The following is an 11,940-nucleotide window of genomic DNA, read 5'->3' as shown; positions in this document are numbered from 1 at the left end:
TACCATGAATCTACAATGGAAAACGAGTTATCTCGTGCAGATAAACACAAAAACCCTTGGATTGCAATCTCCATATATAATGTAGTGGAAAACGTGAACATTCCAAACATGTGGACCGACAATAGTTAGTGACTGGGTTACACTGAACCAGTGGTCACACCGAGTTGAAAAAAGAACCTGAATCAGTGATGTCGAGGGTTAACTGATGAGATAGTGTGGAGGGTGAACCTAATTTAAAAAACGATTTGCTACAATAGTTTTAAACAAAATTCAGCATTTCTTAATCACATGACGAATTTTAAACAAAACAAAGCAATGCAATGAAATAAATAACCCAAACCCACAAATCCTTTTGGTTTTTACAAGCAGAAACGAGCACTTCCTCTAACCCCAAGTCCCAACCCTAAACTTGTTTTTGGCCATCAGGTTATTGAACTATCAGGTTATTGGAGCATTGCCCAAAAGGGTTAATGCAAAATAAACTTTGTACATACTTGATGCATCACGAATTTGTGGTTTTCTTTTCCATTACTTCCTGTCCCAGCAGTCGAACTTTTTACTGCCTGGAAAAGGTGAGATTTACAGTGAACTACCCTCGTGGTGACATGCTCGAGGTAACGTGCTGCAGCGGGGAACGCAAAGGACGCTAAACGAGCTCCATCGGCACTCCTTCGGGAAAACCTTGAGCTGGCAATGCAGCGAGGCCCACGTCGAGTGAATATGCTAGTTGGACTACCGTAGTGAGTTTTTACACCAACAGATCCAACACAGGACTACTGACCAAAGGTAGCCCAGCGCAATTACTGACGTAGTTAACATGTGGTTTGTACTCAAACTTCCGTCCTATTTGTCCGATGAAAACAAGAAGAAAAAAAACTGCAGACGATGAAATAAATTAGGGTGTCGAAGTATTCAAATAATTTGATTGTGGAGCACAGAAATTAAATCGAAGGCCATTGACTATTCCCAAAAACAGCAATCGTGAAGGTGTTTGCTCGACTGGAAAGTCGGTGTCGTAGTTTAAGCTCAAACAGAACTGTACCTTTTGACCGTTTCTCAGAAGCGATCTTCCTTGACTCTGGCGATTCGGTGAAAGATCTCCTTAAAAAGCGCTTTGTATTCGGGTTCAGGTTTTGTCAGCACGGTGCAGCTCTTGTACGACGCCATGCCCTTGACGGGTGCAGCACTTGGGAAAGTCGAACTGGAGTCCACGCTCTTACCAGGGCCACTACGGTCCAGACCGGTGAAACGGGGAGTTTCGTCTTCACCGGGAACCGTTTCCTGCATGGCCTTGTCGATTGCCATGGAAACGCACGACGTACCCATTGCCTCTTGGATTTCGTTCAATAGTGAAGCTGAAGGAGCACGATCCAACCGAGTGTGAGCTGCAAGTTCTGGTCTTACGACTCTGTGCCATCCACCCAATTGGACCCAACACCCAGCCTCCCCGAACTGGTTCTGCACTCCGCCATCGACCCAATCGCCGTGGACCACGGGCTCCATGACGTGGTCGTTCCACAATCCGGCCACGGTGCATTCGTCTTTGCCGACCGGGTAGAAGCTGCCTCGGGCGACCATTTCGGAGCAGTTCCTTTCCGTGATCAGGGCGGCCTGGAGTTCTGCGGCGTGCGAGACCCACGGCTCGAGTTCGACGACCCGTGCTTCCAGCGCGGATATTGTGACGCAAGCTGCGCTCAGGCTTCCCTCAAGCTTGGCGGCTTCAAGGCGCTCTGCCCGGCAAACTGAATTCATCGTGGGCCGAGGTTGTTCGAAGCCAGGTGAAAGAGGTGTATAATACACTGGCATCACACCTTGTGGAGACGAGGGTTCATTTACCACATTTGCTCCTGGAAAATTGTTTGCAATACACTCTGCCACAACGGACCCTTCGTGAGCGTTCTTGTTCTGGAGGCTGTTTGAATCAAGATGGAAAGAAAGGAGGAAGAGCGGTGATTATAAAGAACAGAAACCTCTTATCAAGAGCTAAACCGTCAGCACAAGGCTGCAGGGTAGCATCGTTATCTCATGGCATGGTTGTGCCATTGATGCCGTGCCCCCCTGTACGTGAGGGCATGAATTTGTAATTTGGCCAGGGTGATGGCGATACCTCGCCTACTCTGCGTGAAGGACACCGTGTGGTCTTTAATGCCCACCAATTAACGATGACAGACAGGACACCCGTTTAACGTCCATCTGAGGGACGGGCACACACATTGATGAATCAATCGTCCTGCCTAGGAAACACCAGGATGATGGTTTATTGCTAAGTCTGGATTTAAGCTCAAGCTAGACGGTTTAGAGGCGAGCGTGCGTTGATCATACAAGCCATCCTGTCAGCCCAACTGTCAGTAATATAAGGGTTAGGTCCCTTGCCTGTTACATTTGTCTTCATTCTTGATAGTGGATGGACAACGAGACCGGTCGATCCGCCGCTGCAGCTCGTCCACCTCGGTCTGCAAACTGTCAACCAGCTTCTGGAGGCTTGGGAGGTGAGAGATCATGTATTGATACATTAATATTGGCTCGATTCTCAAAGCTTCTCCGGTATATTATTTTAGCTGTAATATTGACCAATAACGGTTTAATTACCAAGTTGATTTGGCCAAGTACTTTGGCCGTAGTCTGAAATATTGTTCGGTTCAAACCTGGCGACACGAAGCTGGGCCGAGTGTCTCTCTTTTCGGAGACTATGGTTCGCCGCCTCCAACTCCTGAGTGGTCGTCTGCAACTGCTCATAAAGGTAGACCTGGTGATTACGACCCTCCCGTGAAGCTTCCAACTGCTGGTTCAGGAACTGAGACAGAAAACAAGATCACAGAGGCCTGAATACAGAGTTCAAACAAATCCGATTTTGGTTAAGAGTTTGTGGAGCATATCACATTTTAGTTGCTGACGGTGTGCAAAAATTAAATAAATTCACGAACAGAGACTCTTAACCTCAACGACAAACTCTTAACCTGAACCGGTTTTCAAAATTGAAACCGGAATTCAGCGTAACGGCATTTCAGGGGGGGGGGGGGGGGGGGAAGGTGTTCATTTGCTAAACTCATGTCTCCGGGCAGAGTTTAGTGTGACCCACTAGTAATGTGCATACTATCCCCCTCCCCGGGAATTACCAGTGAACTGGTACTCAATTTGCCGACCTCGGAAGGATGACAGGCTGAGTCAACCCCCCTGGCGTTAATTCAGCGATCGACCGGGATTCGAACCCAGGATCCTAGGTATCCTAAGCCGGCACCCTAGCCGCTAGCCCAACACCAGGGTTCAATGTGCATACTACCCCTACATTATATTCAACGAGTAAAGTGGAGAGGTACAGCGACGCTCCCTCTAACTAGTATTGGCTGTTGCCGGCGGAGTGGACCGGTCTAGACACTGGCGAATGTTACGTGTCGATTTGAAGCTAGGCCCATATGAGCCAAGCTCAGAGTCGTTATCTTCGTCCCGATCCAGAAGTTATCCTGATGACGAAGATTCGCTGGTTTGAAAATATCTCGATACAATCGTGCTTTTGAGTTTTGAACGACACCGCTTTTATCCATCCTAAGGTGGGTGGGAACATTCATGAATTTCTCAAGAAAATTAAGATTTTATATTCAAGTGCTTCATATCCGCGCTTTCTCGCTCGCAGATTCATCTCTATTGGTTACCATGTCAGATCAGTCAATATTTGTTTACATCATGTGTTTTTAACATTGTATTTTGTTATATTAATTCTATAGTATTAATACGTGATTGGAATGATGCCGTTTGGAATGAAAATGTAGAGATCGAGGTTAAAGCAGATTGAGGAAATAACGTGAGGGTTTCCAGCCGTGACATTCGTGGATTCGACGTATTTTATAAACAATTCTGAAATTATACCTTTGGAAACAAAATATTTTGTCATGGGAAACTTGCAAGAATTGGGTCGTAAATTGACACTGTGCACACTTTTGGGTTCTGCACCTGTGACGTCACTTGAATAGATGGGAGTAGCTCATTTGCATAATGCCAGTGAAAATAATCCAATTTTTAAAAAACGATTATCCAGCTTATTATTCTCCCCAAAAATGTTTCTTGTGCTAATCGGTCAGGGATATCATCCCCAAACATTTTTTTAAAATCATCCTGTCTTCCTGTAAAGACCAGCAGAAGTACGTATTTACCGAGGAATGATGTGGCACGGGGGTGGATTCACATTCGGCAGCTCGCATTGAGATTTGGTCTCCTTTGGGCAAGTAATGGCTTCTTGTGTGGCATAAAAGTCCAAAAAGATTGAACCTTTTCCAGTGGTTGATCATCAAAAGTAGGTGAGCAAATGAGACAATCCGTCGAGATAGATGAGAGCGGTGGATTTTCTGGAGGACGAACACTTTTTTTTGCATCTTGTGGAATGACCTTAGTTTGCCTTCGATCAGGTTAGTCTTCCGCGTCCTCAAGAAAGCTAGCTTCTTAAAAGCCACAGGATTCAGTGCACCCGGGCCAAAAGGATGGATATCATAACTGCAGGTGAGATGGGGAAACAACGTGTGCACAAGTAGGCTTTTGAGGAAGTTTTCCCAGGATGAGTCATTTGGTGAAACAGTTTTTTTTCAATTCAACAGATTGTAGTCCTCACTGTGGTGGCTCTCAAACAACAGCCAGGTAAATATCTGTTTTACAAGAACACGGCCAGAGGAGTAACAAGAAGTTGGACGGAAAGTTGGTCATAAAGCAGATTCCATACAGACGTAACATGGGTAGAGATACAGGTTGGGAAGTTCACAATGCGTTTGAGTCAAAGTTGCTATGTTGGCTTTGGAGGCCACCATACAAGTGTGGTTTGCCCAATAAAGATCATAGCTGATTGTGAGACCCAGAGATTTGAGTGACAAATTTAAGAGCCTTGTTAAAGCAACTTGCAAAACAGATCCCAGCAACTACAGACCAATCAGCCTTCTCCCAATTATCAGCAAAGTCATGGAATCCATCATTGCTTCAGATATGAAATCTTTCCTCTTCTCCAATGGCTTGATCTCTGATCATCAATTTGGTTTCAGACCTGGTCACTCTACTCTGGACATGCTGCTTCTGCTTTCTCAACAATGGATGGAGGTCCTCAACACCAAACAGGAAATTAGAGCTGTCTCCCTTGACATTTCACGTGCCTTCGATACGGTCTGGCACCCTGCTCTGCTCACCAAACTCTCCTCCTTTGGTATCCATGGAAATCTCCACGCATGGCTGGCGGACTTCCTCTCTGGTCGTAGTCAACATGTGGCCCTGAATGGGTTTCTCTCATCTCCTCTTCCTGTTCAGGCTGGAGTTCCCCCAAGGTAGTGTTCTGGGCCCTGTGCTTTTTCTGGTCTTCATCAATGATCTCTCTGACTCTCTTGAAAATCCTCTCTATCTCTTTGCTGACGACTCTACTCTCTGTCGCTCCATTCCTCATCCCTCCGATCGGCAGACTGCAGCCTCCTCACTCTCTGCAGACCTGGACAAAATCACAGACTGGGCAAACAAATGGAACATGTCTTTCAATCCTGATAAATCTCACACTCTTACGATGTCTCTCCGAAAAGACCGACTGGAAAACCCTCCCATCCACTTTCTGAATAATCCTCTCCAAGAAGTTCTGTCACTCAAGCTTTTGGGTCTCACTATTTGCCATGATCTTTCCTGGGAAAACCACATTTCAAATCTGGCCTCCAAAGCCAGTCGCCGACTGGGCATCCTCCGTCGTGCGAAGTCCTTCCTTGGCACACCTGAGCTCCTCACCACATACAAGGCTTTCATCCGCAGCTCTATGGAATACTGCTCTCCCTTCTGGTCTGGTGCTCCTGCCTCACACCTAGCCCGTCTTCACGCTGTTGAAACCAAAGCGTTCAGAATCATTGGAATCTCCCGCGATGAAGCTAACTCCAAGGGTCATTCACTCACTCACCGCAGGCAGGTAGGTGGTCTTTCCATCTTCTACCGTCTCCTCTCTGGCCTTGCCCCCCCCCCCCAGCCCTCTCTGGGCTCTGTCCCCCAAATATTCCTACAGGTCGCACAAGATCTGCCTGCAACCCTCTTATGGTTAAACTGCCAAAATCAAGACTTTCTGCTCACCTTCACTCCTTCATTCCTTCATTCCTCTTTTCTCCCGCCTCTGGAACAAACTCCCTCACTCTCTTCAATCCCACTCCACCCTCCAGGTCTTTAAAACAGCTGTTCACCACCATCTCTTATCCTCCCCCATCCAAAACCTTGATCTTTTCTACCCCCGCTAATTTCGGTCCCCTTGTGTTTTATACCTCTCCCCTCCCCCCCCCCTCCCCCTCCCCCTCCCACGCCTCCTGCCCCCAAGCCCTCTCCCTCCCACACTTCTCCCTGCTCTCAAATGTTGTGGTTGTGTGCTTCCCCTTCTCTCCCCATCTTGTCTTCCGCTCCCTCCTTTTGTATATTTTGTTTGTCTGGTTGTGAAATAAATGTTAGCTCTTTCACGAGCCTCGATTCAGTATACAAAAAAGAAGTAGATGGACGTGTTCACCAGACGATCTTTTCGGAGAGACCGAGTCAGAGTGCGATTTGTCAATATTGAATGAGTATTCCAAGTGTAGGACCAGCTCGTGATTCTATCAAGGTCTGCAGAGGGAAGAGGCAAACCAAAGGTGAAGTGGTGAGTTGAAGGCCTATCTGAAGGATATCTAATACACTGGCATAACGGTGGTCGGAGGCGATGGGACGGGCACCCGAAAAGGTGATGTTACGGCAGAGGGTGAAGCCATTAGCAAAAAAGATAGAGGGTTTTCCAGTGAGGCAGAAAGATCGTTTTTTGGTTGTTTTTTTTCATACATGGTCTAAGGCTCGTAATGGAGCTGCCGCGTGCGCACACGTACACACAGCCACTGAGCTTGGGAAAGTGCAGCCACTTCCTGGGATACTCTGGGTACCAGCACCGGCATAACAATAGCGCCACTTTTCTCACCGCACTCAGCGGAGAATTTCCTCCTCCACATGGATGCCAACCGATGGATTGTCCATGCTCTATAGTTTCAAACGCTGAAAGTCGAGCAAGGAAGCAGCATGCGCATCATTTTGGAAGTCTTTGGTCTGACTCAAACCGGTCCAACCTGGATGGATAGTCTTTGGCACTCTTTGTCAGGTGTTGTTTTTAGTCCTGGCAGGGTGTCACAGTCACCCTCCCCACTAGCAAACAACACGACCGTGTTTACGAAGGTTATGAATTGGACTGGGCCCAAGACCGCCTTTGGACACTCCAACCATGGTAGTGAGAGAAGATGAGACGATCCTATTGAGAGCCACACGTTGGCTACGAGAGTCGAGGAACTCGGTAATCCATCTGTGGAATTGGCATTGGACGCCATTGGCAGAGAGTTTGGAGAGCAAGGCGGGATGCCAGACTGCATCGATTGCTCGAGATATGTCTCCTGGACAGACGTCTCTGATCTCATGTTTGAGAATCCATTGTTAGGATTCACGAACTGAGATGGAAAACAATGGTCTGCAGTCGAGGGGATCCGTTTCTGTAGTGCAGCGATGTCTACGGACACATGGTTTTACGGAGTACAACTATATATGTGGACTCTGTACAAAACAAAAATAAATAAATGCACAAGATATTGCAGGAATGACTGGAACATATGGGAATAACAACAATGGTATCATCGGTGGTTTAAGCCTTGAGGCTTCAAATTCATACCTGAATCTTTTGGGCCTGGTCCTGGTTGGTTTGGTACTGTTGATGGAATGCTTCTTCCAACTCCTGATTCTTCTCCAGGAGAGACTTGCCCAGTTCTGCTGCAAGGTGCAAGTCTGCAAAAGTGTTCAACAAAAGCAAGTTTTACTTTTAACCAAAGCAGTGAATTTTCCACTTCAAACTCCACGAGTCATAATGACTCAAAACTCGGAGATTCTACAAGCCGAACATCGGATGTAACCTCTGCACTGGATAAAGACACCGTCATCTTCAACGGAAAGAGATGCTCAAGAATCAAGTTAACGGATCCAACCTGACATTCTCACAATATATTGTCCATTTTGTCAACTTGCACTTTGTTGCGAGAACTTTGAAGATCAATAAAATGATGGCATCAACCATCAAAACAAGGAATGACCAAACTACATCCATTGTTGAATTGTCCACTAGACTACATCCATTGTTGAATTGTCCACTAGACTACATCCATTGTTGAATTGTCCACTAGACTACATCCATTGTTGAATTGTCCACTAGACTACATCCATTGTTGAATTGTCCACTAGACTACATCCATTGTTGAATTGTCCACTTGACTACATCCATTGTTGAATTGTCCACTAGACTACATCCATTGTTGAATTGTCCACTAGACTACATCCATTGTTGAATTGTCCACTTGACTACATCCATTGTTGAATTGTCCACTTGACTACATCCATTGTTGAATTGTCCACTAGACTACATCCATTGTTGAATTGTCCACTAGACTACATCCATTGTTGAATTGTCCACTAGACTACATCCATTGTTGAATTGTCCACTTGACTACATCCATTGTTGAATTGTCCCCTTGACAACTACCTCAATTGTTGTTTATATATTTTGTTTATATACTGTTATTGTTGTTTATATATTGTTGTTTGCCTGTTTATATATATATGAACATCAACAGTGCAGCACACGAGTGGGTTACGAGTGGTTTGGCGGGTTTGGGAGGGAGGGGGGTTGTGGGGGGAGGGAAAGTGAATGTATGAATGCAGCAAGTGGAATATGGTGCTATTGCCCCATTAGTTTGCCTATTTTCTCTTTGGGTTTATTGAAGTTGTAATAGGCAGCCATCTTTTTTGTCTTCAGGGGAAAATTAATGGGAGGAGTGCTGCAGGGTTGGTGATAAAGTGGGCTGGCAGAGAAAGACAAAAGAGGTGTTCGATGCCCTCGGCCGACGGTCCCAAACCCGTTCGATGCCCTCGGCCGACGGTTCCCAAACACGTTCGACACCCATGAACGACGGTCCCAAACGTGTTAGACACCCATGAATGATGGTCCCAAACGTGTTAGACACCCATGAGCGACGGTCCCAAACGTGTTTGACACCCATGAGCGACGGTCCCAAACCCGTTCGATGCCCTCGGCCGACGGTTCCCAAACACGTTCGACACCCATGAGCGACGGTCCCAAACGTGTTTGACACCCATGAGCGACGGTCCCAAACACGTTCGATGCCCTCGGCCGACGGTTCCCAAACACGTTCGACACCCATGAGCGACGGTCCCAAAAGTGTTTGACACCCATGAGCGACGGTCCCAAACGTGTTTGACACCCATGAGCGACGGTCCCAAACGTGTTTGATGCCCATGAACGACGGCCCCAAGCGTATTTGATGCCCATGAACGACGGCCCCAAACGTATTTGATGCCCATGAACGACGGCCCCAAACGTATTTGATGCCCATGAACGACGGCCCCAAACGTATTTGATGCCCATGAACGACGGCCCCAAGCGTATTTGATGCCCATGAACGACGGCCCCAAGCGTATTTGATGCCCATGAACGACGGCCCCAAGCGTATTTGATGCCCATGAACGACGGCCCCAAACGTATTTGATGCCCATGAACGACGGCCCCAAACGTATTTGATGCCCATGAACGACGGCCCCAAACGTATTTGATGCCCATGAACGACGGCCCCAAACGTATTTGATGCCCATGAACGACGGCCCCAAACGTATTTGATGCCCATGAACGACGGCCCCAAACGTATTTGATGCCCATGAACGACGGCCCCAAGCGTATTTGATGCCCATGAACGACGGCCCCAAACGTATTTGATGCCCATGAACGACGGCCCCAAACGTATTTGATGCCCATGAACGACGGCCCCAAACGTATTTGATGCCCATGAACGACGGCCCCAAACGTATTTGATGCCCATGAACGACGGTCCCAAACGTATTTGATGCCCATGAACGACGGCCCCAAACGTATTTGATGCCCATGAACGACGGTCCCAAACGTATTTGATGCCCATGAACGACGGCCCCAAACGTATTTGATGCCCATGAACGACAGTCCCAAACGTGTTTGACACCCATGAGCGACGGTCCCAAATGTATTTGACACCCATGAGCGACAGTCCCAAACATATTTGATGCCCATGAACGACGGCCCCAAACGTATTTGATGCCCATGAGCGACGGTCCCAAATGTATTTGACACCCATGAGCGACAGTCCCAAACGTGTTTGACACCCATGAGCGACGGCCCCAAACGTGTTTGACACCCATGAGCGACAGTCCCAAACGTATTTGATGCCCATGAACGAATACGATGTGTTAACATTTGTGTGCTCGAGGCCAAATTTCCCTGCAAATTGTTCAAGCTGTGATAAGGCATCCGTTCCAGTTGAAAGTTACCATTGTTACTTTAACAGCATTACGTGAGTTTCAGTTTTCTTACAAAAGAGCCCTGTGCCAACTCGGCTCATGTAAAACTAGAAGGGCACTCAATGGAGAGCACACCTCCGCCAGGTGACCAGTTTACGGTTTCTATCCCACTGATGGGCCGGATCTGGATTCGGACCTGAACCAAAATCAAATTGACTCGTTATCACCAAACCAACTCATCTATCTAGTTTAGTCATAACTCGTCCACACCTTTTTGAGATATGCTGCAATGTATCGTTTTTGGCCCTTTCTCCCAATGGTGAAGAATCACTTAAAAATTAAATAATTCTCATGTCCGAATCCATATTCAGATCTTCACCAAAATTGAGCCAATTCTTCCTTGTCAGACACCCGACCTGTCCACAACCTAAAATACTTTTTAAGACAATACTCCTCACATGTCCTACTCTGGGACTCGCGTCAGCGAGAGAAAAGCCAAGTCCAGAGCGGTCTCCGGTGCAGGTAACAAATTATACAATTAAAGTGAAATCACACCATTACCAGGTGAAGCACGTTATGGAAACACGATGCACCTCAATGTCGTACCCCGTTATCATGTGACCAAGGTGTGGGGGCCGAATGCATCGCATAGCAAGAAGGGCCACGAGGCACAGGTATAAATCAACAACTGATGTTACTCGTACCTCTCTCCAAGTCCCTTGGTTCAGCCCAAGAGACCATCTCCTCTTGGCATGGTTCAGCCAGGTTGCTCGTCAGTGCCAACACTAAGCAGGTGTCGATAATGTTTACGTCACGAGGCAAGGGTTCCAGAAAGAGTAAACTGGGGGACAAAGGTAGAAGTGGAATGGCAGACGATAAAGGTGAGCAAACACACACCCAGGTGAGATCAGAGGGACGTTTTATCACAAATCTTGAAATGAAAAATGAACGACACATTATTAATCACGGAGGAAACAAGTCAAATACCTAATGCACACCTACTGACTTACTTATCCTCTTCGTTCCAATAGGACATAAAGTCGCGTCCCTTACAAATATATAGTTAATGGGTTAAAAACAACAACAACAACTTACATTTGTCTGCAGAGAATTTAGAAAACCTACAGGGACAATCAAAAACATGATCGAATCATGCCCCCACCGTCCCAAGTCTCACCTGTCCCGCCCGTCCCCTGCCACACCATTTCTTCTATCTTCCCCGCCCCCTCCCACACCACATCTCCTATATTCCCTGCCCCCTCCCACACCACATCTATATTCCCTGCCCCTCCCACACCACATCTATATTCCCTGCCCCCTCCCACACCATATCTATATTCCCTGCCCCCTCCCACACCACATCTATATTCCCTGCCCCCTCCCACACCACATCTATATTCCCTGCCCCTCCCACACCACATCTATATTCCCTGCCCCCTCCCACACCACATCTATATTCCCTGCCTCCTCCCCCTCTCACCCCACCTCTCCTATCTTCCCCGCCCCCTCCCACCCCACCTCTCCTATCTTCCCCGCCCCCTCCCACCCCAACCCTCCTATCTTCCCCGCCCCCTCCCACCCCAACCCTCCTATCTTCCCCGCCCCCTCCCA

The 11,940-nt window shown here is 47.4% G+C and overlaps 1 protein-coding gene across 1 annotated transcript; it reads right to left on the bottom strand.

Moving 5' to 3' along the window:
* Positions 1-61: 61 nt before the first annotated feature.
* On the bottom strand, positions 62-11,589 carry LOC137427921 (uncharacterized). Its single transcript, XM_078777636.1, has 6 exons — positions 11,507-11,589; positions 11,034-11,170; positions 7,667-7,779; positions 2,646-2,794; positions 2,374-2,481; positions 62-1,912 (listed from the first exon to the last, which is right to left on the bottom strand). The coding sequence occupies exons 2-6, from the start codon at positions 11,068-11,070 to the stop codon at positions 1,057-1,059; spliced, it is 1,263 nt and encodes a 420-aa protein (XP_078633762.1). The 5' UTR covers positions 11,071-11,170; positions 11,507-11,589; the 3' UTR covers positions 62-1,056.
* Positions 11,590-11,940: the final 351 nt, after the last annotated feature.

Source organism: Myxine glutinosa, chromosome 5 (assembly GCF_964187855.1).
Source record: "Myxine glutinosa chromosome 5, kmMyxGlut1.1, whole genome shotgun sequence".
Lineage (NCBI taxonomy): Eukaryota > Metazoa > Chordata > Myxini > Myxiniformes > Myxinidae > Myxine > Myxine glutinosa.
The sequence above is the reverse complement of the archived record's forward strand: the minus strand, read 5'-3'. Positions and strand labels throughout refer to the sequence as shown.